The sequence below is a fragment of the Balaenoptera musculus genome, chromosome 15, assembly GCF_009873245.2.
Source record: "Balaenoptera musculus isolate JJ_BM4_2016_0621 chromosome 15, mBalMus1.pri.v3, whole genome shotgun sequence".
Taxonomy (NCBI): Eukaryota; Metazoa; Chordata; class Mammalia; order Artiodactyla; family Balaenopteridae; genus Balaenoptera; species Balaenoptera musculus.
Window position 1 is genome coordinate 84,741,645 of NC_045799.1, and position 27,466 is coordinate 84,769,110.

The 27,466-nt window shown below is 51.8% G+C and overlaps 1 protein-coding gene across 6 annotated transcripts in view; it reads left to right on the forward strand.

The window, feature by feature from the left end:
- The first annotated feature begins 3,172 nt into the window (after window positions 1-3,172).
- The window catches only part of MMD2 (monocyte to macrophage differentiation associated 2), a 68,767-nt gene continuing 44,473 nt past the window's right edge, over window positions 3,173-27,466 (forward strand). For 3 of the 6 annotated variants that reach the window (XM_036826078.1, XM_036826081.1, XM_036826084.1), the window contains exon 1: window positions 3,173-3,317. In XM_036826078.1, coding sequence (XP_036681973.1) covers window positions 3,271-3,317 — 47 coding nt within the window. In that variant the 5' untranslated portion in view covers window positions 3,173-3,270. Of the gene's footprint in view, window positions 3,318-3,394; window positions 3,459-12,989; window positions 13,111-27,466 lie in introns of those variants that run through there. The other 3 variants (XM_036826079.1, XM_036826082.1, XM_036826080.1) reach the window with 3 other exon arrangements.

A 27,466-nucleotide genomic window follows, 5' to 3' on the forward strand; every position in this document is an offset into this window, starting at 1 on the left:
CTGTGGCGGGGCCGCAGGTGGAGATGAGGCATGTCACCCAGTCCCAGGATTGGTGAAGTCAGGCTCTGGGGACGAGGCTGGGCCGAGTCTGGGACCACAGCGCTAGTAGGAGGTGGGCTTGCACCAAAGGGAGAAGATGTTAGAACCACCTGCCATGGTGAGGTGGGTCAGCGGCGAGTGGGGCTGGACTTCCGATCGGGGGGTCGGGTGGGGCAGACCTGGACCCCAGGCAGGCCCCAAGGTCAGGGGCCTGAGGCTTGTCCCCCAGCCCCTGCTGCCCCCGGAGCCCACCTGTCTTCTCTCTCACACGCAGTCCAACCCCGACTCCCGCGCAGGAGTCAGGCCCTCGGTTGCTATAACAACTGGATCCCAGCCGTAAAAATAGTAACTTATTTTTTATTCAACTTCTATTGCTCTTGGAGGAAACAAAAATCCATTTCCAGGCTTGTGTTTCCTTTCGGGGGTCTCCTCCGGGGCCCTGCTGAGCCCACAGCCAAGACCTGCTTGAAGGTCGACGGCAGGTGTGCGCCGGGAGGACGCCAGTGGACCAGGAGCCCGGGGAGGCCCAGGAGCCGGGGGAGGCCCAGGAGCCCGGGGAGGCCCAGGAGCCGGGGGAGGCCCAGGAGCGGGGGAGGCCCAGGAGCCCGGGGAGGCCCAGGAGCGGGGGAGGCCCAGGAGCCGGGGGAGGCCCAGGAGCGGGGGGAGGCCCAGGAGCCCGGGGAGGCCCAGGAGCTGGGGGAGGCCCAGGAACCAGGGGAGGCCCAGGAGCGGGGGAGGCCCAGGAGCTGGGGGCGGCCCAGGAGCTGGGGACGGCCCAGGCCACCGCTCTGTGTGTCTCTGCTCGGCCTCTGGGGAGCTGTGGTTACCGGCGGACCCCCTGAGCCTGGCCTGGCCACCCCAGAAAGTGGGGGGCTCTCACCTTTGAAAAGCCAGCAGGGCCCTGTTTTTGGAAGTTGGGGTTGAGGGCTTTGGAGGAGGTCTGGCTTGTGCCTGGGTACAGCTGTGTCCTGGTGCAGCTGACAGTGCGGCCGGGAGCAGAGTTTGGGGGTCAGAGCAATGGCGATAGAGGTCAAGGTCAGGAAAGAAGCCATGATATGCAGGGCTTGGCCTTACCTGACTCAGTTGGACTTTGGGCTCCTGGAGCTCTAAGAACTCATTAGAACAGGGGTTTTGTGGTGGGCAATGAGCTCAGAGCCTGCAGAGCTGGGTTCTGGGGCAGGCCCTGCTCCTCAGGCTGTGCGACCTTGGGAGGGTGCCCTGGTCCCTCTCAGCCCCACTTTCCCTCCTCTGTATGAGGGGACAGGAGGCGCTAGCCACCACAGCTGTGAGCTTCGCCCTTCTTTTTTTTTTTTTCTTCGTCCTTCTTAACCATGACTCCCAGTAAGAAATAGATCTTCCATCCCAACCAGGACCCAGATGCATACAAACAAAAGTTTCTTGAACATGACTTGTTCTCATTGCATCTTTTCGACTTCACTTTCTTTTTAAATGCTGCTTACCATCCCCTAGGTTGACTCCGCGATCTTCTGGTGTCGTGCTGTCCCATGGAACCTTCCATGATGTTGGCAATGGTCCGATTGCCATTAGGTAAGGATTGCCATAAGGTAGCCCCTTGAAATACGGCTAGTAACCAGGGCACTGAATTTTCAATTTTATTTCAATTAACTCAACGCAGACGTAAGTAGTTGCACGAGGCTGGTGGTTATTGTATTGGAAGGCACAGCCCTAGCAAGTCCAGAGAGCAATTCGAAACCCATGGCGCTAAAGGATCTTTCCAGCTTGGCCCTCCCAGCCCCTCCTCACCGGCTGCGCTGGGACCCTGCCAGACCCTCTGGCCCACATGTCCATCCCTTGGCCTTCCACTCACGCCAACCTTGACCTCAAGCTCACCTGGCCAAAACCCGACTCGTGATCTCCCCTGGTCCGCCTACTCCTGTCACCGCCCCCCTCCCTAGGTGGCACCAGTACCCACCCAGCAGGGCCAGCCAGAAACCCAGGGGTCACCCCCCACTTCTAGTCCTCCATCAACAGGGTCTGGTGGATTTTTACCTCCTAAGCATCCCTGGATCGCTTCTCTTGACCATCCCACCCCCGGCCCTGCAGTGGCCTCTGAACACATCTACCTGCAACCCTTCTGGTCCTCACCAATTCCAGGTGTGTGTGCCCACCGTGTGCCCAGCATCTGGAGTGCAGAAATGAATTTGATGGAGTCCTTTTGTCTTTCTCCTTCATCTTGTTCTAGCTACCTTGGGGCAGAGGACGTGGGTGGGATTATTTTCTGACTGTGTAGTAGGATCTCAAATAAAGCTTGTTATAAAAAGTAGCAGGGAGCTGGGGCTTGGGAAGGGAAGGGAGGAGAGGGAAGGAGAGGGAGGTGTGTGCGTGGGAAGGAGGGACCTGCCCTTCTATTTGGGGACCTGTCTTTCCACATCAAAGGCTGTCCTGCCTTCCAGCAGCCCCCAGGGTGTCACCTCTTCCAGTAGGTGGTTTCGCATAGCCCATCACCCAGGCCAAGGCCCCCTAATGGAGAAAGCTGAATTTTGTAAAGATGCAGGGCAGGGGTTGGGGGCTGGGGTGGTGGTGGGCACATCCTGGGTACCTGGAGACCAAACGCCCAAATGCGTGTGCCCCTGTCTCAGGGTCGCGAGGGTCCCCAGAGTCACAGCCTCTGGGAATTAGGGGGTTCCCCAGAGACTGCACCATCCTCTTGGTGCCGTCGCACCTCGCAGGGACGCAAGGCGAGGGCGGAGGGGGTAGCGTGAGCCACAGGTACACTCTGGGGCTGGCCACGCGAGGGGCCGCAGGGCTGGCGCGCGGGCAGGGTCCACCCCCCCTTGCGTCCCAGCCCCCGCCGCGGGGGCCAGCGGGGCTCCGTCTAACAGGCCGTCTTCTCGCTGGAAAAACTACGGGAGGAGGGGGCCCAGGGAGCAAGGAAGAAGGGGCTGCTTTCGGAAGCCCCCCCCCCCCCCGCCCAGGTCTCCATCCCTCCCCCAGGGTTCCTTTCCCGCAGCGAGGCTGGGAGGGGTCCGCCCCGCGCGGGGAGGGGGCCGGGGCTGCGGGGACTCAAGCGATTGGCCCGGAGCCCCCCCGCCCCGCCCGCCACCAGCTGCTCGGGATTTGGCGTCTGCGGCTCCGGGCTCCGCTCCAGCTCGGCTCCGCGCGCCCCCGGCCGCCCCCGCCCCGCGGCCGCCGACCTGCTGCTCCGGCCCCGCGGCCTCTGCAAGTTGCCGCGGTCGGAGCCCCGGGCTGGAGGCTGATGGAACCGCCGCGATGTTCGCTCCGCGGCTCCTGGATTTCCAGAAGACGAAGTACGCGAGGTGAGCGGGGGTGGGGAGCGCGGGCGGCGGGTCCGGCTCCCTGCGCCGCCGGCGCGCTCCCCACAGCGCCCCGAGAATTAGGGTGATAAGCGGACCCTGTCCCCGGCCGGAAGAAACCGGACACGAGACGTCGTGGTCTTTGTGAGTCTCCGCGCGCGGCTCTGCGCCCTGGACCCGGGAGGAGCGCGGGTTCCCCGCGCCTCCGACTTAGCGTGGTGCCCTGGGGCGAGTCGCTTCACCTCTCTGAACCTCAATTTCCAGGTCTCTAAGGCGGGGATAATGAGAGTCCCCACCCCTGGGGTCCCCGCGAGGATTAAGTGAGATGATCCCTTGAAAGCACTTTGCACGGGCTCAATCGCTATTCGGCGCTTTTGTTAATGATAAAAGGCGTTGGCCCGCACCGCCCCAGCGAACCCCCGCACCAACCATGTCCCCCCGACCACCCCTGTCCCCCGCACCACCCCTGACCGCCCTCATAGCAAGCAGGAGGAATGGGTAAGGAAACTGAGGCACAGGACCAGGACCTATACATCTTGGCCTTTTCATAGTATGAAGTCTGTGGTCCCACCTGAACCTCAGTTTCTTCTAAAGTGATTTCAGATTGCTGAGTGGAAGCCAAGGTCTTGTCGCTTTGATTCCCAATTAAGGGGCTGGGGGGAGGGGAGGGAATATTAAGTTTCTCTAAGATTTTGGCGGGGTGGACTTGCCTGAAAGCTGGATGAAAACCCTTTTCTAGGATTGCCCCTTCGCCCCCAGGGGTCTTGGGGGAGGACCCACTGCTCTGGGTGTGCAGCCCTAGGCATCGGCCTCCTGCCCGGGGGAGCCCGCCTTCACCTGCTCTTACCCTCCCGCCAGGCCTCCTGCCTCCGTGGGTGGAGTGGGCAGGTTGGCATTGAGCTGGGTTGGCATCCTTTTTGCTGTCACACCTACACAGCTCATTGTCTCCTGGCAATTGTTGAGGGTCCCTGGTCCCATGAAGTCTCCGCAAGTTGCTGTCAGATGGAGCACAGCTTGACCGCAGAGGCCGGGCTGAGCTCGGCTTCAGGGCGGGAAAGTGGGGAGGCAGGACTGGGTCCTTTCCCTCTCAGTCTCATCTCTGGTTCCTCTGGGGGGGGGCATTGTGTCTCCTTCATGAAGTTGGGGAGCCCTGCTGGAAAGGGGTTGCTGGTGGGAAGGCCCGGAGGAATTCCTGTGGTGTTTCTCTTGGCGGGAAGGTGGGAGGGGCTGGCTGCACAAATCTGCGAGGTCTCGTCTGGTGTGGGCACTTGGACTTTCAGAGGCTTGTTCTCGAGGGTCCTGTGTGCTGGTGTGAGATGTAAGTTGGTGGAGTGTTCACTCGAAGGGAAGGGAGAAGCCCGGGGCTGGAGACTTCAGATGCGGGGAAGGAGCTGTGTCCCACACCTGCTGTGTGACCTTGGGTAGGCGTCTCAACCTCTCTGGACCTCTACTGGTTAATCCGTTAGACAGGAGGGTTGGTCTAAATGATCTCTAGATTTAGACACCGGTGCTGCTCCCGCTGTAACTGGAATAGAGCTCTCCAGCTGGGCTGAGGGCTGGACCACGAACCCTTTCTTTCATGCTTGGGCTGATGACGCTTCTACGGGTGATGAGTCCAGTGAGGAAATGGAATGCATTGATTAGAACTATTTCTGTTCCCTTCCTCCTTGTGCGGCCCTCACTACCGTCCAGCCCACATATTAGGTCCTTAATCAAGGCTTTGTGATTGAGTGAATTTAACAGTATGACCCAGATCTGTCCAATAGAAATAGCATACAAGCCACAGAGGTAGTTTTAAATTTTCTCGTAGCCATTCAGGTTAATGTGTGGCTAATTTCCCATCTCACTGTCATAAGAAGGTGAAAAGAAACAGGTGAAATTAATTATGAGAATATATTTTAGTTAACACTTTATAGCCAAAGGATATTCAATATGTAATCAATATAAACAAATTATTCATAAGATATTTTACAGTTTTTTTTCAACCACAAGTCTTCAAAATCTGGTGTGTTTTATACTTACAGCCCATCCCAATTTGAACTAGCTATATTTCAAGTGCTCGATATACACATGTGGTCAGTGATTGTCATATTGAACAGGACAAGAATGTCCTCCAGGGTGAGAGATGGGTGTTTGTCTTAGTCCATTCAGGCTGCCATAACGAAGTACCATAGACTGGGTGCCTTATAGACAGCAGAAAATTATTTCTCACAGTTCTAGAGGCTGGAGGTCTGAGATCAGGGTGCCAGCATGGTCGGGTTCTGGTGAGGGCCCTCTTCCAGGTTACAGACTGCCGACTTCTTGTATCCTCATAGGTCAGAAAGAGGCAGAGCTAGCTCTTTGGCTTCTTCATATAAGGGCAGTAATTCCATTCATGAGGGCTCCACCCTTATGACCTAATTATGCCCCAAGGGTTCTACCTCCAAATGCCATCACACTGAGGGTTAGATTTCAACATACGAATTTATTTTTGGAGGGGGGACACAAACATTCCGCTCTTAACACTGCTCCTGGTTAAATGCTGTGTGACATTGCAAAAGATGCTTTCTGTCTCTGAGCCTCTGTTTCTCAGTGGGTGGTTGGACCAGCTGATCTTTAAGGTTCTAACCTCGAGTCCTTGAATGGTTTATCTACATCCAGAAACATACTTATCATCAAACTATAGGAATTAAAGACTGTAGTGTTGGTTCAGGGCTAGGCAAATTGACCAATGGAACAGAACAGAGAGGCCAGAAACAGATTCATGCATATAAAGGCATTTGACTTTTGACAAAGGTGGCCTTGCTGATCAACCCAGTTAAGGATGGTCTATTGAATAAATGGTACTGAGACAATAATCCAGATGGAAACAACGAAACTGGAGCCCTACCTCACACCATACAGAAAAAGCATTTCTAGATGGATTAAAGAATTGCAAGTGAAATTTTTTTAAAAAATGGAAAACTTTTTGAAAATTTGAAACAATATCTTTTGGATATCATGCTAGATGAAGATTTCTGAAGGCACAAAAAGTTCAAACCATAAAAGATTGATAAACTCAACTACATTAAAAATTATGAATTTTTATTTACCAAAAAATGCCAGGAAGACAAGAGAAGACAAGCCATGAACTTGAAGGACATATCTGCAACATATTTAACCAACAAGTAATTACTATTCAGAATCGGGAATTCCCTGGAGGTCCAGTGGTTAGGACTCAGCACTCTCACTGCAGGGGGCACGGGTTCAATCCCTAGTCAGGGGACTAAGATCCCAAAAGCTGCATGGCACGGCCAAAAAAAATTAAATAAATAATAATATCCAGAATCTATAAAGCACTACAATAAGGAAAAGACAACCCAATAGAAAATGTAAAAAGAGAGTCATTTCAGGAAGGAGGACACAGATGAGCAATAAGCATGTGAAAAGCTGCTCACTTGGCGTTGGTGATCAAGGAAATGCAAAATAAGAGTCCATGGGACGCCGTTCTTGTATTCAATATATAAGAAGAAGTCTGACAATGTTATTATAACTACTTTGGAAACCAGAAATTGTCATGTAAACTTGGACACGGCCACTCTCTTCTGGGTGTCTACCCTAGAGAAACTCTGCACATGTGTGCCGGGGGAGATGGCCCAGAATCTTCTCAGCAGCACTGTTCAAGGTAAGCAAGAGCTGGAATCAGCCCAGAGGTCCACGTTGATGGAACAGTATGTATCCATGCAATGGAGTAGTAATCCTGCAAGGAAAACAAGTCCAGTCCCAGGCAATGTATGGATGAATCTCACAGACATGTTGAACAGTAGCAAAACACAGAAGAAAGCATGACTCCAATCATGTTAACACTCAAATCCCAGTAAACTGTGTTGTTAAGGAATGCAGAGAAAAGTACGTGAAAAGTGAGACAATGATGATTCCAAAATCAGGTTAGTGGCTACCCGTTAAGGGAGGGAGGGAAAGATACACAGGGTGCTTGTGGGTCCTTGTAATTCTTAACTTGAGAAGAAAAATAAACTGGGTTCTACACGTCCTGGAAGGCAGCGAGGTCTCACATTTCCTGGGCGAGCCCCACATGGCGCCGCCTCACTGCAAGGAAGCTGGGAAGTGTAGTCCTCCTGTCTGTCTGTGCCCCCTACTGCTTCCATGTCCAGAACAGCACCTGGCACCTGAGCAGTTACCCATCAAAATCCGTTGCATAATACTGGCTGTGTGACTTTGGATGAGCGAATTAACCTCTGAAGACGTAGGTGCCCTCTTTTGCTTAATGCAATGTGACCTTAAACACGGGCCATTGTAAAATAACATTATGGTTATAAATGTAGCACATGCTCCTTGGAGAAAAGTTTTTAAATCATAGGAAGTAGGTATAAAGATGAAAACAGCAGACCTTTAATCCCATGGTCTGGAGATCATCACTGTTAAATGTGTTGACTTTTCTTCCGGTCTTTTTCTGTAGCTACTCTATAGCTAGCGTTGTATTCTAATTTTTAAAAATTGACCTGCCATAATCCCGTCTCCTTTGTCTTTCATAATTGCCTGCAGCCTCAGCTTAAAGGGGGCTTTTGCTTAATATTCCGTCTCGTCATCACAGCCTGCTTTATTTTACTATTTCCCACTTCTGGACACTCAGGTTGTTTTCTGGATTCTGCTTCTGTGCACAACGCTGCAGGAGCATCTCTGCAGCATATACCTGATCCATTGTCAGTTCTGGGTGTTGGCCTGGTGCCATGGGTCACCAGGTCCATGTGAGGCTCACTGATGGCCCAGACTACAATGACTTGGTTGGGGACCCGCCCCCCCCTCCCAGCGCAGTTCCTGCCATGGTGTTTGGAGTTGCTCCTAAGGCCAAAGATCGGGTCCCACTCCTTCCATGGTGGGGTCCTTAGGAAATATAGAAGGAGTCAGGAGCCTGTGCTGTGATTCCGCCCTCCTCTTTGTTGGCTTCTCTTGTGCAGGGGACTTTTTCCCTGAGCCTTGCTTTCCTCCTTGTAAGTGAGGTCAACAGATGGGGGTGGTGGCAGTGGCCCTGGGAGGCCTTCTGTAGGTTTAGTCCCCGTCCTGCTATCTGAGGTCCCTTCACAGCTACTTAGGACCAGTCCTGCTCCAGCCAGGACTCTGAAATTCTGAAGGTCACCGGTTTCGTAAACGTTTGTGGTTCTTAAGGTGATTAAGATAAGGTATGTGAAGCATCTGGCGAGGTACCTGGTCTACAGCTGGTGCTCCAGAGCGGTGGCTATTTATGTCATAGTTATAGTTATCCAGTCTGTCTCTTTCCAGAGAGGATTCGAGGCAGTTTGTAACAAGCAAGTTTCTCAAGATCCGTGGGGCTGTCGGAGAAACCCTTCCATCTTGGCAGAGCTTTCTCTGACGTCAGCAGGTGTCTGCCTGGCTGGAGAAGGGGTGGGAGGGGAGATGGGGCTCATGGGCGCTTCTGCCTTGCTGGGCTACCTGGGACACGGCCGGCCCAGGGCTTCATGGAGGAGGGGGAGATCGATGACCCACACTTCCTGTACATCGTCTCCTCTGATCCTTGGCCGTCCTGGGAGTAGCTGCAGTTTCTAGTCCTGTTTGGTTTGCCCGAGGCCGTAGAGCAGTTGGTAGGATTCACACCTGGGTTTGTCTGGACCCTGCTTGTCTGCCGCCCCACCACGACCCTGGGGAATAATCATCATCATCACCCGCAGCTGCAGGGTACGTGTCTCACACGCCGAGTCTCTACTCCCCACAGGACGCGGGGATTAGAGTTCCGAGTCCTCCCTGCTGCCTGCACCCTTGCCGAGAACACATCGTCTGTACGCCGGCCTCCTTCGTTCATTCACTGACGGCCCCGCCCCAAACGCAGTCGGGCCAGAGCAATGTCCCCGCGGAAGCCCACCTGCCGTATGTCTGGTTATTTCAAGTAAAAAATCAAGCTAACAAGCTTCCCAACAAAATGGGTTCTGTCCTCTTTCCGACAACTATACTTCCATAGTGACAACACTGAACACCCTGTAAAACGGTGGCCGTCATCTGATTGAAGACTGGCTAGCGTCAAAGACAGCTGAGGGGGCTTCCCCGGCGGTCCAGTGGTTAAGACTCCACGCTTCTGCTGCAGGGGGCACGGGTTCGATTCCTGGTCGGGGAACTAAGATCCCGCATGCCGAGTGGCGAGGCCAAAAAAAAAAAAAAAAATAGAAAGGCAGCTGAGTGTAGTTAATTTTTACACGCGTCTTTGGCATTCGTTGCTGGGCCCCCTTGCTTGGATGAGTAATAAAGACATACATAGTTTATTAATTATTATGTATGTCATATGATTTATTTGATTGACTTCATTGCAGCAAAATCGTTATTTATAGTCAAGATTTTCACTTATATTTGGGTTCTGTTAACAGTAATAATCTAAAGCTGTTCTGTCTGGGACTGTAGCCCTTGCCACCTGTGGCTATTTAAAAGTAAATCTTGGACCTTCCCTGGCGGTCCAGTGGTTAAGACTCTGTGCTCCCAATGCAGGAGGCATGGGTTTGATGCCTGGTCGGGGAACTAAGAGCCCATATGCCATGCGGCCAAAAAAAAAAAAAAAAAAAAAAAGAAAATCTAAATTTATTAAAATAAAATTAAAAAACTAGTTCCTCAGTCGCACCAGCCACATTTCAAGTTCTCTATAGTCACATGTGGCCAGCGCCGCTGTATGGGACAACACAGACATTTAACATTTCCATCATTGCAGAAATTTCTCTGGAAGAGCCCTAGTCTAAAGGATTCAAATGAAAAATGTAATTTGAAAAACCCCACAAATGTAAATTAAAGCAAATGTCAGAAACTGAAAAAAGTTAAATGATTCTTAATTCTAAAATATTCAGAAACTTCTATTAAGTTGAAAAGGCAAAATACAAATTAAGATGAATAAGTATAACATTTTAAAGTCAAACAGTATTTAAGTAAAGCTGAAATATTTTATTTGATTTTTTGGAAAATGTAATTGAAATCTATCATATGAAAATGAAACTGCTCACATCTGGAGTTCAATGTCCACCTCGTTGCCAACATGAAGAATAGGTAGAGAGCAGGCTTATGATTGCCAAGGGGTTGGGGGGAGGGAGAGGGATGGACTGAGAATTTGGGGTTGGTAGATGCAAACTATCAACATTTAGGATGGGTGAACAGCAAGGTCCTACTGTATAGCACAGGGAGCTATGTCCAGTGTCCTGGGATAAACCATAATGGAAAAGGATATTAAAAAATGTCTATATGTGTAAAACTGAGTCACTTTGCTGTACAGCAGAGCCTGGCACACATTGTAAGTCAACTATACTGTACTTCAATTAAAAAGAAAAGAATAGGAATTATGTCTTATGCAAGTTACCTCTGGTCCTGCCCATATACAAGTTCAGGAGTGATATGAATTCATTAATATTTCACATGTTCGTCAGCTGCCATATGCACGTACTGGGAATTCCAAGGCAATTCATGAGTGTCTTTGAAACCTGGAAATGAAACAGGAAGAGAAACAAATTGATGCTTGAGGTTACTGGGCTGTGACTCTTTCTCGGGCATCAGCCTATGGCGTTCATGCTGTCTTCAGAGCAAGGCTTTCGCGGATGAATGACAGTCGTCCCTCCGTACCCGCGGGGGCGGGGGCGGGGAGCGGGGAGCGGGGATCAGGGAGCCGATTTAGTTCCAGGACTCCCGCGAATGCTGGGATGTCCGCGGATGCTCACATCTCTTGCAGGTGTTCCTCCGTATTCGCGGGTTCTGCATCCGTGGATTCAACCATCCTCGGATTCAATCAGCAGCGGATCGCGTAGTAGTTTCCATCCCAGGTTGGTCGAATCCCTGGGATGTGTAACCCACGGATGGGGAGAGTGACTGTAGTTTGTCTTTTCTCTTACCCAAGACTGCCTGCTGCTCGCATCTTTCTGGTTGCCCGTGCCAGCAGTGGCATCACCCACAAACCTTCACAGCATTTGGATGCAGTCAGTTTTTTAAAAATTATGGTAAAATATGCATAATGTAAAATTTGCTATTTTGACCATTTTTCAGTGTACACTTCGGTGGCATTAAGTACATTCACCTTGTGCAGCCATCACCACCATCCATCTCCAGGAGTTTTTCATCTTCACAAACCGAGACTCTGTCCCTGTTAAACACTAACTCCCCCGTCCCCCTCCTCCAGCCCTTGACACACACGCTTCTACTTTCTGTCCCTACGGATATGATTACTCTAGGGACCTTGTATGAGCGGAATCCTACAACACTTGTCCTTTTTATGTCTGGCTCCTTTCACTCAGCATAATGTCTTCAAGGTTCATCCATGTTGGAGCAAGTGTCAGAATTTTCTTCCTCTTTTAAAAAAATGAATTTTATTGAAGTATTGTTGATTTACAACGTTGTGTTAATTTCTGCTGTACAGCACAGTGATTCAGTTATACATATATATGTATACATTCTTTTCCATATTCTTTTCCATTATAGTTTATCACAGGACATTGAATATAGTTCCATGTGCTATACAGTAGGACCTTGTTGTTTATCCATTCTATATGTAATAGTTTGCATCTGCTAATCTCGAACTCCCAATCCATCCCTCCCCCACCCACTCTCCCCCTTGGCAACCACAAGTCTGTTCTCTACGTCTGTGAGTCTGTTTCTGTTTTGTAGATACGTTCACTTGTGTCATATTTTAGATTCCACATATGAGTGATATCATATGGTAAACGGTAGGATCTTTCTCTTTCTTTTCTCTTACTTCACTTAGTATGATAATCTCTAGGTCCATCCATGTTGCTGCAAATGGCGTTATTTCATTCTTTTTAATGGCTGAGTAATATTCCATTGTATATATGTGCCATATCTTTATCCATTCATCTGTCGATGGACATTTAGGTTGTTTCCATGTCTCGGCTATTGTAAATAGTGCTGCTGTGAACATAGGGGTGCATGTATCTCTTGGAATTATAGTTTTGTCCAGATATGCCAAGGAGTGGGACTGCTGGATCATATGGTAACTCTGTTTTTACTTTTTTGAGGAACCTCCATACTGTTTTCCACGGTGGCTGCACCAACTTAAATTCCCACCCACAGTGTAGGAGGGTTCTCTTTTTTCCTTGTCCTCTCCAGCGTTTGTTATTTGTAGACTTTTTAATGGTGGCCATTCTGACCGGTGTGAGGTGATACCTCATTGTAGTACCTTCCTTTTTAAGGCTGAATGATGTTCCGTTGTATGGATTTGCACCCACCTTTTGTTCCAAGGACACAGGACAGGAGATGTGAAGCAGTACTTGCCTGGTCCTGCCCGTGTTATTCACAAAGTGAACGTCCAGAGTGACAGCTCACACTGCCAGCGATGAGTGCTGGATCCCCCGTGACCAAGGTGCTCAAAGTCTCCTTAACAAATTAGTCTGCGTTTGTGAGAGCAGAACCTCTAAACCCTGATCCGCACATACTCCACAGATCCATAGCATTGGCATCAGCTAGCGCTTGTTAGAAATGCAGAATCTTGGGCTCCACCCCAGACCTATGGAATCAGAATCTTTATTTTCGTAAGATCCTTCAGTGATTCATGTGTGCATGAAAGTTGGAGAAGTAATGGATCTAAAGGGACAGGCTTAGGGACAGAGTCCCTCTTGTTTAAGGGTAGTACTGCCTGAACATTACTCTAATAGGATTATTAGGGTAGGATACATAGCACACCTACTGTCATCCTTCCCTTGTGCCCAGGGCAGACATCACTAATCGATCATGGGATTCAAAATCATTCTTCCCATTGAGCAGAGGGAGCCTCTGATGCCTCAACCCGGGACTCCTGGCCCACAGAGAAGCAAATCAAGAACACGGCCAGGTAGGTGCAATAAGAAGTGTGGATCGAGATTTGGGTGGACTAATTCCCAGTGTCCCAGACTGCCTCTCTGCCACTAATTTTTTCTTGTTAATTGCCACCACAATAACGACATCCACCATTTCCTGAGCATTTTGTATGTTGCAAGTTTTGCTCTAGATGCCGTGTGCATTGATTCTAATCCATTCTGGACCCTGCCAGATAAGTGTTATTGGCCCCATGGTACAGATGAGGCTGACAGGGAGGCTGGTCTGATGGCAGGTGAGAGGGACAGCCGGCTCTAAACTCAGATCTGTCTGACCTCCAGTCTGAGCTTTTGCCTATTCCTCCCTGCAGGAAACCCAGCCCTCCCTGCAAGGATCCCCATGCTGCCAGAGCTCCCAGGCTGAGGTCCAGACCTCTTCAGCCCCCTCCCTGGCAGGCCCGGGGATCCGTAGCCAGATGAGTGGAAGGGCCACTGGAGTTGACCACAGAGTGCTGGCTTAGCTCACAGAAACTGTGAGTGTGGACGGTGCTCACCGTGACTAAGTGAAGTCGTTTCTTAAACAGCAGGGCACCTGAGCTTGTTACAGAGTTTAGTGCTTTTAGGGCTCCAAGGGAGCCGGAGCCGGAGGCCAGGTGCCCCCATAGATGCCTCAGTGACTCTCTGGGTGTTTACCCCATTCTCTGCGTTCACCATCTCCCTTCCTCACCCTTGTCTCTGTTGGTTTTCTTTGCCTCACAGTTTCTGCTTTCTCATAACCTCAGTTCCTTCACCTCTGTTGCTTGCTGTCTCCATCCTGCCCCACATTTGAATTGCTCCCTTGGCTGTCTCCCCACAAACCTGGGGCAGTGGAGAGAGCAGGTGTGTCCTCTCCACGTTACCTGGGAGTGGATGGCACATAGTAAATACAGTAACTCCCTTACGTAAGAATAAGTCCCGTTCCGAGAGTGTGTTTGTAAGTCCAATTTGTTCATAAGTCCAACAAAGTTAGCCTAGGTACCCAACTAACAATCAGCTACATAGTACCGTACTGTAATAGGTTTATAATACTTTTCACACAAATAGTACATAAAAAACAAACACAAAAAATAAAGAAAACTTTTGAAAATATTTATTTATCTGGTTGTGCCGGGTCTTAGTTGCAGCAGGCGGGCTCCTTAGTTGTGGCATGGAGACTCTTAGTTGCGGCATGCATGTGGGATCTAGTTTCCTGAGCAGGGATTGAACCTGGGCCCCCTGCATTGGGAGCACAGAGTCTTATCTGCTGCGCCACCAGGAAAGTCCCAAGAGAACATTTTAAATCTTACAGTACAGTACCTTGAAAAGTACAGTAGTACAGCACAACAGCTGGCATCCAGGGGCTGGCATCGAGTGAACAGGCAGGAAGAGTTACTGACTGGAGGAGGGAGAGGAGGTGGGAGATGGTAGAGCTGAAGGATCGTCAGCAATAGGAGACGGAGGGCGAGCTGCAATTTCCTTCACGCCTGACATTGATGGCACGGGTTCTGGTTCCTTGCTGGATTCAATTCTGTCTACCCCCTTGCAAAAACGATCCAGTGATGTCTGGGTAGTAGCACATTTGCATCTTTGGAAGTTCGCAACTTGAAGGTTCGTATGTAGGGGACTTACTGTACTTGAGAACTGGAAAGTAGAATTTCACCACGGGTGACTTCTGTTGTCGGACCACCTGGGTCGGCCTCGGGGCCCCTCCCCTTAATGGCTGTGTGATCTCAGGCATGTTACATGGCCTCTCTGTGCCTTGGCTTCCTCTTCTGAAAGGCGGGAGATAATAGTAGTACTAATCTCACAGGGTTGATTGAGTCTCTGAGCTTCCGTTTCCTCATCTGTAAAATGGACAAAATAATCGACCCTCATCAGAGAGTTGCTGGAGAACTAAATGCCGAGCATGGCAAGTGCTTGGCCCAGAGCCCAGCATGGACTGAGCGTTCTGACGGTGTATCGTTCGTCTTGGTCCCATCACTCACCCACCGGGCACCCTTGGGCTGGTCACTTAGCTTCCCTGGGACTCAGGTCCTCCATCGCTGCAGGAGGGGTGGCCCAGGTGCCTACACGTATCAGTGTGTGGGGTGTGTCCCTCTGGCCACAGAATGGACAATGAATAACTCTGAATGAAGCAGGGTCATTAGGGTTACACTAAGAGAGTGACTCGTCTTGGGACCAGGTCCCTGCACCTTCAGTCCTGCTTTTCTGGGAAGCAGGAGCTGCAAGATGGTGAAAGTCAGACCTGCGGGGTGTGGTCTGCCCTTGAGCTCCCTTCTTCCACCCGATGATGAAGTTCCCCCTCCTCCCCAAATGTCCAGCTGAAGGAGTCACCAGGGGCACAAGGACATCTGGGCTGGGGTTGTCTGGAAGTCGCCGCGACTCTGCCATGTGGGCGGATCTCACCAACCAGAAGGCGGGAGCACTGGAGGCCAAGAGGGGGCTCGAAGGGATCGGGAGCCCTGGGGGTTGTGTAGCTCTGATCTTAATAATTACCGCTTGGGTGGAAGTCTGGAGTTGGAGGTGGGGCAGGAGAGGGAGGGGAGGGAGGTTGGGTCTGTAGTGTGGTGTTGGGCCACAGCAAGGACAGCCAGGAACACGTTCCCCGCCCTTGCCGTGGACACCTGGCTGCACCACATAGAAATCTGTTTCATTTGTTCGTTGATGAAGCAGTAACTGCCACGTGCTGTGGTGTGCCGGGCGCTGTCCTGGGTGCTGGGGATACAGGGCTGACCCTGTCCTCGTGGAGCTCACATTCTGGTGTGAGAAACAGACAGCAGACGGATAACTAACCGTATGATAGAATTTCAGGTGGTGACGTGGCCAGGCGAGGGTGTGAGGGGCAGGGTCGGGTGACACGGGGATAGTGATGCTTCCCTCATAGGATTGTTTGGAGGAAATGCATGTAAACTGGCACACAGTGGGTGCCGATTAAATGACAGGTTGGTACAGCGGGATTGGGGTGCTAGCAGCTGTGCTGGGCTCCCAGGGGAGCTGTCCTTTCAGCACCCGCAGGTCTCAGCTTATTGCCCTCTGCCTGGGCTGCAAACCTAAGCTGACAGATGTGCAGGGAGACTTAGGAAGTGACAATTGTCCAGAAACCCCACTCCAGCAGCAGTGCAGACACGCACCTTCAGATTCATCCAGACGGAGCCCACCCCTCCAGGTTTGTCCTAAGTCCCCGTCCCAAGCAGGGGAGAGTCTGGCAGGCCCCGTGTCATTGATCGCCCTTCCCCAGCCAGACCGCAAGCTGCTTGGAGCAGGCGTGGGCTGGGGGCTGTTCAGACCTCCCGTGTCCCCTGAGGGGCCAGCGTGGTCTGGCATGTGGTGGGCATGCCTGACTTGTCCACTGGTTGGGCACCCACAGTTGGTTAGGTGGTTCATTGATTCATTCAGAAACCTTGTTGAGGGACTTCCCTGGTGGTGCAGTGGTTAAGAATCCACCTGCAAATGCAGGGGACACGGGTTCGAGCCCTGGTCTGGGAATATCCCACTTGCTGTGGAGCAACTAAGCCTGTGTGACACAAATACTGAGCCTGCGCTCTAGATCCCTCGAGCCACAACTACTGAAGCCCGTGCGCCTACAGCCCATGCTCTGCGACAGGAGAAGCCACCGCAATGAGAAGCCCGCGCACCGCAACGAAGAGTAGCCCCCGCTCACCGCAACTAGAGGAAGCCCGCATGCAGCAACGAAGACCCAATGCAGCCAAAAATAAATAAATAAATTAATTAATTAATTAAAAAAACAACAACAACCTTGTTGAGAGCCAGGCCTGGGGCACCAAAATGAGTCCTATGCAAAGCTTGCCCCCTCCCCTCCAGAAGCTCATAGTTTAGGGGAGGACTCAGTCTGCTAATAATATGTGAACAAGTGCATAATTGAGATATTGATAAATATGCTGGAAATGTAGGTATGGTTTCTGCTTGGATGCCTGGGTAAGAAAGGGTTTGAGGGTGACTTTGGGACTTTCAGTTATAAGTAACAGAAGCCTCAGTTTGAACTGGCTTAAAGCAAAGAGTGAGAGAAGGAGAAAGAGGAGGAAGGGGCAGTGGGGGAGTGAAAAGAAGGGAAAAAAGGTCAGTACTCAGAAATGAAAGGTATGTGGGTTCAGGTACAGCTGGATCCAGGGTCTCAAAGACGACCAAGCTGTCTCTCTCCATCTCTGGGCTCTGTTTCCTCTGGTGGCTCCATTCTCTGGACTGCCCACAGTGCTTATGAATGGAGAGTTTCCTGCGGAATCCTTCGGGGTCACCATAGCCCTGGAATTGAGTCTTCTTGTCCTGGCTTGGATTTCATGCCCATTCTCGGACCTGTTGCTGAGGTCAGGAGAAAGACTATGCCAGATCTAGGTCACAACCCCTCTTTTGGAGCTTGGAGATGAGGAGTCAGGCATGACTTGGGGTTGAGGTGGGGTGCAGCTCCACCTGAACCTGATGGAGTGAGAGCAGGGAAGGGATGGCCCCAAACGAAAGTGGGGCCATTGACTGCATGAGGGATAGACGCTAGACAGGCAGAAGCCACCCGTACCCACCAGGAGAGGAGAGGCTGCAGAGAGGTTGGGGCATTTGGGTGGGCCCTTCAGAATGAATAGGAGTTCTCCAGGGAGGCAGAGGAGGTGAGGAAGGGGGAGGCCATTCCTGGAAGAGGGCAGAGCATGGAGGGGGAGGTTCAGGGACACCAGGGAAGGTTGGTGAGGCTGGCCCTCAGGCCATGTGGTGGGGAGGATGCCAGCTCTGGTCCCCAAGGGCCCTGGGGTGCGCCCAGCAGCTGGCCTTTCTCCAGGGGGCTCCATGGCACCGTTGAGGCTGATTTATGCTGAGAGTGTCATGACTTGGGTTCCAGAAGGGGAAGAACTCAAGGGAGGGAGACGACTTCAGAGACTGCCATGGCGATAAAAGTGGGGAGCTTCCTGGGATTCCCAAGGGACTGGGCTGCCGGAGCTCACTGGGGAGGGCTGCTCATCTCATTTCCTGGCTACAGGCGGGTTACTCGCCCATATGCCCCTTTACCCCAAAGCCTTGAGTGCGTATTTCCTCAGTCCCAGGGTACTCTCTTATGGAATGAGGTTAAAAAATGAAATCTAACCTTGAAAAAAAGGAAGGGCATTCTTTTTTTTTTAAAATTTATTTATTTATTTTATTTTTGGCTGCATTTGGTCTCTGTTGCTGCACGCGGGCTTTCTCTAGTTGTGGCAAACAGGGGCTACTCTTCGTTGCGGTGCGCGGGCTTCTCACTGCGGTGGCTTCTTTTGTTGCTGAGCACGGGCTCTAGGCGCGCAGGCTTCAGTAGTTGTGGGGCGCGGGCTCAGTAGCTGTGGTGCACGGGTTTAGCTGCTCCGCGGCATGTGGGATCTTCCCGGACCAGGGTTCGAACCCGTGTCCCCTGCATGGGCAGGCGGATTCTTAACCACTGAGCCACCAGGGAGGTCCCAGGAAGGGCATTCTGATACAGGCTGTAACATGAATGAACCTTGAGGACATTATGCTAGTGAGCATAATAAACAAAATGCTATTACTGCCTTCTGCTAATACGCTAACAAACAAAAGGGCAAATCTTGTGTGATTCCATTTACGTGAGGTCTCTGGAGTCAATTTCATGGAGACGGAAAGTAGAAGGTTGGGTGTCAGGGGCTGGGGGAGGGGGCTGGGGAGTCAGAGTTTAATGGGGACAGAGCCTCAGTTGGGGAAGATGGAAAGGTTCTGGAGGTGGAATGTGGTGATGTTTGCACAGCAGTGTGAATGTGCTTAATGCCACAAAAAGACACCCTTAAAAATGGTTAAAATGGTAAATTTTATGTTATGAGTATTTTACCACAATTAGAAAATTTGTGAAAAATAAAAGCTAGTTGAAAATGGTGGGCTTGGGACTTCCCTGGCGGCACAGTAGTTAAGAATCCGCCTGCCAATGCAGGAGACACGGGTTCGAGCCCTGGTCTGGGAAGATCCCGCATGCCGCGGAGCAACTAAGCCCGTGCGGCACAACTACTGAGCCCGCATGCCACAACTACTGAAGCCCGAGCGCCTAGAGCCTGTGCTCCACAACAAGAGAAGCCACCGCAATGAGAAGCCTGTGCACCACAACGAAGAGTAACCCCTGCTCGCCGCAACTAGAGAAAGCCCGCGCGCAGCGACGAAGACCCAAGCAGCCAGAAATAAATAGATTAATTAATTAATTAATTAATTAATTAAAAGAAAAGAAAATGGTGACATAAGCAGGTCATTTATTAAGTGTAAGAGGAAACAGAAAAATATAAAGGAACATTAGCACTGATGCAGTCTTATTTAATAAGTGTCCCGCAGACTTTACCAGTTGCCGTATCACTGTTTCAGTGGCCGCTTGCCGGCAGCAGGATGACCGTCCTGTCACTGTGGTGTTTGAACCTTGACCCTTGGTTCAGTCGGCATCCACCACGTCGCTCTCTGTAAAGTTACCATTTCTTTGGTGATGAAGAGCATTGCGGGGAGGGGAGTGTTTTGAGATCATGCAAATATTGCGTTCCTCCTGTTATGAAAGCTTCCGTTCAAAGAGTAGAGAGACTAGTATAATGTACCCCATAGCCTAACAGTGACCGACAATTTCTAATTAACAGTTACGACCGTTCTGCCACACTTGCTTCATCTCTTTGCTTTTTCTCTGCCGATAGTTGAAGACAAATCCCAGATGATGCGTCAGTGCACGTCTCTAACTGGCGAGGATTAATTCTTCCGTAACCACCAGACCCCATCACGCCTGACGACATGGGCAAAACTTCCTAGCGCTGTCGGGCACTTGATGTGTGGCTAGCGTGGCTGAGGAACTGAATCGTACATCTTATTTAGTTTTAGCGAGTTTCCGTTGACGTGGCCACATACGGCCCGTGGCTGCCGGAGTACCCTGCACAGCTGCAGAGGCTTATCACGCTCGGGATCGGCGATCTTGGCAAGAGAGGCGAGAAGCTTCGCATTGCATCTCCCCAGGAGGCAGGAGACATCTGACTGTCCCGTTTCTGGTGGTGCTGCGGTTGATCTTGGGGCCAAGAAAGCCACGCTGGGTTCCCCGGATTTGACCACCCCGTTGCCCAGCAGCCTCTCACCAGCCTTCTCCGCATCCCTTGGTCACCCTTGTCTGAATCAGTGATTTCATTAGTGGTTACAGTTTTGTGATTTTCAGGAGCCGCTCTTAAGGAAAAAGATCCTCACCCCAAGCACGTCTGCACTTGGTGTACCTAAGTGGGGTACATCATTATTATCTAAAACAAAACCAAGGGGTTCATTTCTTACAAAGAAAGGCCTTGGGGGAAGGAATGGATCAGTCCCTGTTCGTAGTGGAGATATTCTTAGGATGTGCGGATGGTATTTCAGGGTTGTGTGCACAGTGTATGTGCGTGTGGGTGCGTGTGTGTGCACATGTGTACACATTTTGCTCCAGAAAGGTGTAGGTCTCTGGGGGAATCTGTTTCTCCCTGAAGGCAGCTGCCTTGCTCAGGAGTTGGTCCCTGAATCCTGGTCACGGGAGATGGAGTTGGGCTGGGAACCAGCTTTGGGGGATCCCAGGGCCCTCTGCTTTGGAATTTGGCTCAAACCTGCCCCGTGATGGCACCCTGGATGCTTGGCCATGGGCAGGGCTGGGCTATGCCGGGCTGTGTGTGGCACTGTGTCGGCGGGGATGGGACATTCCCAGGTCTCTTGCACGTTCCACGAGCCCTCGAGCGGCCCCTGCTTTCACGGGGGATAGTACTAGCGTGGAGGAAATGATTTCCTGGGAGAGGATCCGCCATTCCAGTGTGCCCTGCCGTGCCGGCGGGCGGATGGAATGGCTCATCTGTTGGTAGGTGGTCCCCCTCGTCTCTGGAGTTAGAGCTGCTTTGGGCTCCTTACGGTGAGCCAAGGGCTGGAGGTCCCTTGGGAGTGGTGGGGGTGGGTAGGGGGAGGTATTTGCTGAGTTTCCCTCCTGGTGGATTCGGGCTCGGGGCATGTCTCCTAGAAGGCGTGTTCCGGGTGTGGCCCCTGCAGGATGAGGGAGGTGGTTGTAACCCCATCCTGGCATCGGGGAGGGGAAAGCTGCAGACATGAGATGTGGCGGGGTGGCCACGGCGCCCCTGGTTTAGGGGATCGTGGGTGGATGGGGCAGCGGCCTGTCCCTTTCAGAGGCGGTGGAAGCCAGGGGGTGTGAGTGAGCCTTGCAAACTGTGAAGTGCTCTGCAGATAAGCCTTCTGGGATCAGCAGGGACCTCAGCTGGGACTGGGGTCATTCAGAAACAATGTTGTTTCTTGCCCAGAGCACTTGTGGCTGGTCTCTTTGGGGTTTTACTCTGAGCTGCTGAGAATCTGCCCTCATGTGGGTTTCCCCAGAGTCAGACCCGGGGACAAGGATGCAAGGACAAGGGGTGTATCTGGGAGCTGAGCCCAAGACACAGCAATAGGAGAGTGCGGGAGTGAGAACAGGGAGGGGCGTGCAGCCGCTAAGGGGTTTGTAAGAAGTGGCTTGCACTTCAGGCACTTGGAGCTTAATTAATTCTGCTTGGGGGACAGTGGGGGACATGGCTCGGGGTCATCTCCGCTGGGGGCAGAGGAGCGGGGGCGTCCGTCAGCTCCCCCCTGAGTCACTGGTGGAGGCTGATTTCTTGGAGCACTAGCTCCCAGGCTCCTGCAGCTGCAGCGCAAATCCCCCAGGTCAGAGCTCTCGGGCTTGGGGTCTGCATGCTGGGGAGGGGGATGGACATTCACAGCATTGAGGCAGTGGGTCGACCACCAGACTTGCATCAGCCCCTGGTTACAAAGATTGTGGAGATGGAGGCCCACCCCGGGCTTCTGGTTCAGAAGGTCTGGGTTCCCATGGCATCTCCTCATCTTGTTATCTTCTGGGAGCTTCCGGTGAGGCAGGGAGGATGGGGTGGTCCCTGCTTCAGAGGCGTGGACCCTCATTATGCCAGAGGGGAAGAGATTCCCCAGGGAGCCCTGGGGAGGGTGCAGGGCTAGGGGTGTCTGGCCCCTGCTGTGTTGCGTCAGTACCACCAGGCACGCACCTCCAGGGGGCGCCGTTCACGTGGAATGCCGCGTGTTCTCTGCTCCCGACCTGCCAGAGACCCTGGCCCTTTCCCCTCCTTCCTCGGCTTCCCCTCCTGTTCCCCTCCTGTCTCCCCCCTGGGATTTTGATCTCACAACAATTCTGAGCTGGCCCCAGCCCATGGACTCTTTCTCCCCGACTCTGTTTCCCAAAGACGGAGCCAAGATGCCGTCTGCCGTCCAGGAGGAGTTGTGAATTCGTGAATGGACACAAAGACGTAGCCCGGGACCGAGCTGGAGAAAGGGAGAGGCTCAGAGGGCCCGGGGCCAGCTCTGCCCTGGGCTGCCCTTGCTTCTGTGGGACAGACCCCCCCTTTGTCTCCTGGACAAATCTCTTTAGTCCTCTGTCCTGGGGGTTCAGGGCTGCCGCTGCCAGGCACTGGCCCAGCCCGGAAGGGGCGGCCGCGGCAGTTTTCCTAAGCCTGGGCTCATTTGGGAGAGCAGGCCTGCTTCTCTCTGGGGGCTGTGCACCCCAGCCTGGCCCAGGCCAGAAGGGGAGGGAGAAATTGCAGAAGCTCTGAGCCTGGGCCTAGCTGCTGCAGACCGCAAGCCAGGGAGCAGGAGGGGAGAGGAGCATCTGGGTGCGCTCGGCTTGGAGGGAGGCCCAGGTGGTGGGGACGGGGCAGGTGGTCAGCAAGCTTGGGCCCTGCCCGGGGCTGCCCTTAGAGGCCCCAGGGGGTGGTGTAGGGAGCACACCTTTTACACAGCCCTCCCAGACCTGGCTGGTAGGGACCTGGGCCTACTCCATCTTTTAACCTTTTATCGAAGTGTAATTACAGGAAAGTGTGCGCCTTTCCTTTACGGCTGGAAAACTGAACACACCCCTGGCACCAGCACCCACAGCAAATCACTCAGTGTCGCCAGTTGCCAGGAACCCCGTCACACCCCCTGGTCACTGCCTCCCCGCTTCCAAGGGTAGACACTGTCCTGGCTTTTATCCTCAAAGACCCCTGGTGCCGGTTCTTGAAGTTTATATAAATGGAATCAGAGAGCCTGTCCTGTTTGGCATCATGACTGCGACGCGCCCTTGTCTCTGAGTGCAGGGCGTTCGCTGCTTCTCTCTGCAGTCTGGTTCCGTGTGGGACCCTCCGCAGTGTGTTTCCATCCTACCCTGGATGGGCAGTTTGGTGGTTTCCAGAACTCTCTTTGGGACCAGCCTCTCCCCTCTCCCAACTCGAATGCTGTAGGTTGGAGAACGTCTGGTCTCGAATATTGATTTCAGACATAGACCTGCATATTTAAAACATTTTGTTTTATTAGATTTTAACAAAATCATTGAAGTAGTAAGTGAACATTGTAGCCAGTCAAGCAGCACAGAAATAGAAAGAAAAGAAATAATATTTCCCCCCTTCTCCCCAGGCTCTCCAGTGGGGTTTCCATTCATACCTCCTGCTTTTCTAAAGCAGCAAACTGGCCCTGCCCCTGGAATCGTGTGACCTTGGGCGGCCAAGGTCCTGGCTGGATTAACCCATGTCTCTGGAGTCTGTCTATTCCAAAAATTCTGAAGGTTTTAAAAGACTGGAACTGTTCCCAACTTGTTACCTCGAGTCTAAACAACTTAGTAAGTGCTCGGAGGTGATTGATTATAAGGTTGTTTGCTGAGCATCACCTGTTGCGTGCAGGCTCTGTATTGGGTCCAGGAAGATGAAGGGGAATCAGGGCCAGTCCCCTGGTTTGCAGTCTCGGGGCCGAGGCAGACCCAGAGCGCCCAAATATGTATAATTGTGCTACAGTAGCGGTCGCACAGGCAGCTGTGGGAGTCCAAAGGGGAGAGCCACTCTCTCTGCCTAGGAATACTCCAGAAAGAGAAAAGAGGGAAGGAGATTCCAAACAGGTCACTTAAGCAGTGGCGTTGAGGTGAGAGAAGGCAGTTTACAACCCAGTCTGGATGGGGTGTGAAGGTAGGGATCAAGGAAGAATTTTTAGGGGAAGGGCCTTTTGACCTGGGCTCTGAAGGCTGAATAGGAGTTTGCCACCTGGAGAAGAGGGAAAGGGACTTTTAAGCAGAAGGAACATTGTGTGGAAGGCCCAGAGGTGTGATGACTGTGGGCCACAGGGAGAACTTTCCTGGGGTGAGGAGAAACTGAAGGGAGTGAGTCAGGGATAGGAAACAAAGGAAGCAGATCCCCCTGGAACACAGGGTCTTTGAGCCCATGCAGAAGCTGCCTGGCATTTCTGTTCTTGGCCTTGGCACAGGCGTTTATGCTCTGGGTCTGCCAGGGCTTTGCCTTGGTCATTGGGATCTGGGAGTCTTGGTGTGGACTGTCCAGCATGGGAGGGATTGACAAAGCCAGGGTTCAGGGGGACTGGGGGTCACGGATAACTTGTGGCCAGGGCTGCTCTGACCACTGGCCAATGAGGTGCGGGTTTCAGGAGCTGGGAAAGGGCTCTGATCCTTCTCTTCCTTCGCCTCCAGCTCCACAGCCAGTCCTCCATCCTGGAGAGGATGGTCAGATACTTTACACTCTAATGTGAGAGACTGATGGCAGAACCTTTCCCATCAGAACCATGGACAGGGCTGAAAGGGGCCGTGAGCGCAGGTCTCACCAGGAGTCAGAAGGTCTGGGTTGCCGTCTTAGATGCACCACTTCTAACTCGTGGCTTCGCTTCTCTGAATCCCTGTATAAAACGACAAGCGTCATCTCGGCTCTGCTCAGTTTACAGCGTCCTCGTGAGGCTCCGAGAGGAGGAGGGAGTGAAAGCATTTGGGTAGCTCTTACACCAGGGATGGCTGCCTCTCGCCTGCCTGGTGCCCGTGGCAGACATTGCTAATTCATCATCTAGATTCGTTCGCAGAATCCATTTAGCACAGCATTCCAGGCGGCCTCTTATCAGTGGACCAGAATTGCCGTGTGAGTTGAAGCCCGTTTGCTGCCCCTGCTGAGCCCGGTGTTCATTTTGTGGTCCTGGGGTCCAGGGACATTCCCGTTGTGTAGCACCTGGCACCATCTGGGGGGGCCCATCATCCCCTCCCTGCTGGGCTCTTCCCCCCAGCCCACTGCTTCTCAGGCTTGCCTGTGCACTGGAATCGCGTGGGAAGTTTAAAAAATACCAATTCCTGGACACCACTCCCCACACCGTGATTCTGTTTTAATTGTCAGGGATGTGGTCTGGCCATTGGGATTTTTCAGATCTCCCCGGTGATCCTTTTTCTTTTTTTTTTAAATAAATTTATTTATTTATTTATTCATTTTTGGCTGCATTGGGTCTTCGTTGCTGTGCGTGGGTTTTCTCTAGTTGCAGTGAGCGGGGGCTACTCTTCGTTGCAGTGCATGGGCTTCTCATTGCGGTGGCTTCTCTTGTTGCGGAGCATGGGCTCTAGGTGCGTGGGCTTCAGTAGTTGTGGCTCGTGGGCTCTAGAGCTCAGGCTGCATAGTTGTGGCACACGGGCTTAGTTGCTCCGCGGCATGTGGAATCTTCCCCGACCAGGGCTCGAACCCGTGTCCCCTGCATTGGCAGGCGGACTGTTAACCACTGCGTCACCGGGGAAGTCCCTCCCCGGTGATTATGTGCAGTAACGTTTGCTCTGGCCCCTTTCTCCAACCTGCTAGGTGCCGATGTCGCTGTTGTCCTGGGCAGCGCAGGATTCTGGGGAGAGGGTAACGATTGCACAACCCGAGACTCAGCTCGTGTCACTTTTTTGCTGGCATGTTAACAGAGGGTCTTCGTACGCATGTAGCTTTGCCTGTGGCCTGATTTTTTTTTTTTTTTGTAAACTATACATAACAAAACTTACTCTTTCAACCATTTTTAAGTGTACAAATCAGTGGGATTAAGCACATTCACATTGTTGTGCAACCATCACCACTATCATCTCCAGAACTTTTTCTTTTTCCCAAACTAAAGCTCTGTCCCCATTAAACATGAACACCCCCCCTCCCCCTCCCCCAGCCCCTGGCACCTGCCATGCTACTTCCTGTCTCTATGACTCTAACTCCTTCAAGTACCTCGTACAAGTGGAATCCTACAGTGTTTGTCTTTTTGTGACTGGCTTATTTCACTCAGCATCATGTCCTCAAGGTTCATCCATGTCATAGTACGTGTCAGAATTGCATTTCTTTTTAAGGCTGAGTCATATTCCATTGTGTGGATGAACCACGTTCTGTTTATCTGCTCAGCTGTCAACGGACACTTGGGTGACTTCCACCTTTTGGCTGCTGTGAGTAATGCTGCTCTGAAAATGGGTGTGCAAGTATCTCTTCAAATCTCTGCTTTCAGTTCTTTTTTGGGTGTAGAGCCAGGAGTGGAATTGCTGGACATTCTATGTTCAGTTTTTTGAGGAACCTCCATACTGTTTTCCACAGCAGCTGCACCATTTTACATTCCTATCAGCAGTGCACAGGGGTTCCCACTTCTCTACATCCTCACCAACATGTGTTTTCTGTTTGTTTCTCTTTAAATAATAGCCACCCTAATGGGTATGAAGTGATGAGGCCTGATTTTTAAAGCAAAGCTTCTTCTTTCCTTACTTAGAAATGTCATAGCATCTCTTCCAGCGGTGATGGAGGAGGCAGAGAGGGATCAACATGTACAAGTGCCTGCTGTGCGTGGGGCACTTTGCACATCATGTCTTCTCCTCTGCGAGGCAGGTGTTATTACCTCCCTGGAGCCCAGGTCTCAAGGTTGGACAATCCCGGGCTGAAATCCTGGCTCCATCCTTTCCTAGCTGTCATGTGTTAGGCAGGTGATTTGACTTTTCAGGACCTCAGTTTTTTCAGCTGTAAAATGGGTTCAGTAATAGGATGGAGGATTTATAGTAACAGAAGCATCAGTTTCGGTCATGTATCAACATGTGCTGAGTGCTGTGCACAGATTAACCCATTTCATCCTTTTAGAATCCCCCTGGGTGGAGGCTGATAACATCCCCATTGCTCAGATAAGAAAACTGAGGCCCAAAAAGCTTGAGTAACTTGTCCCTGGACACGCGGCTGGTAAGGAGTGGAGCTGGGATTGAAGGAGTGTAGACTGGGAGGGTCTTGAAGTTCGTGCCAGAAAAAGCTGAGAAGGGACTTTTAAAGGTGATTCTGGTGTGGACTCAGCAAGAGGAGAGTGGTAGAGAAAGCTTCCATCTTCTTGGAGAATTCGTAACAATCGGTAACAGAATGTTGGCAGAAATATGGACCGTAAAGGCCAGTGTGGTGTGGCCTCAGGTGGAAATGAGGAGCATGTTATTGGACAATAGAGAGAATATCCTTGGTATAGAGCAGCCGAGAACTTGCCTGAGTTGTGTTCATGTTCTGGGGAAGGTAGGACTTGCACGTGGTGGGATTGGATGATGCGTTGAGAAGATTCCCTAAGCCCGGTGTTGATGGAGCGGCTTGGTCCTCCCAG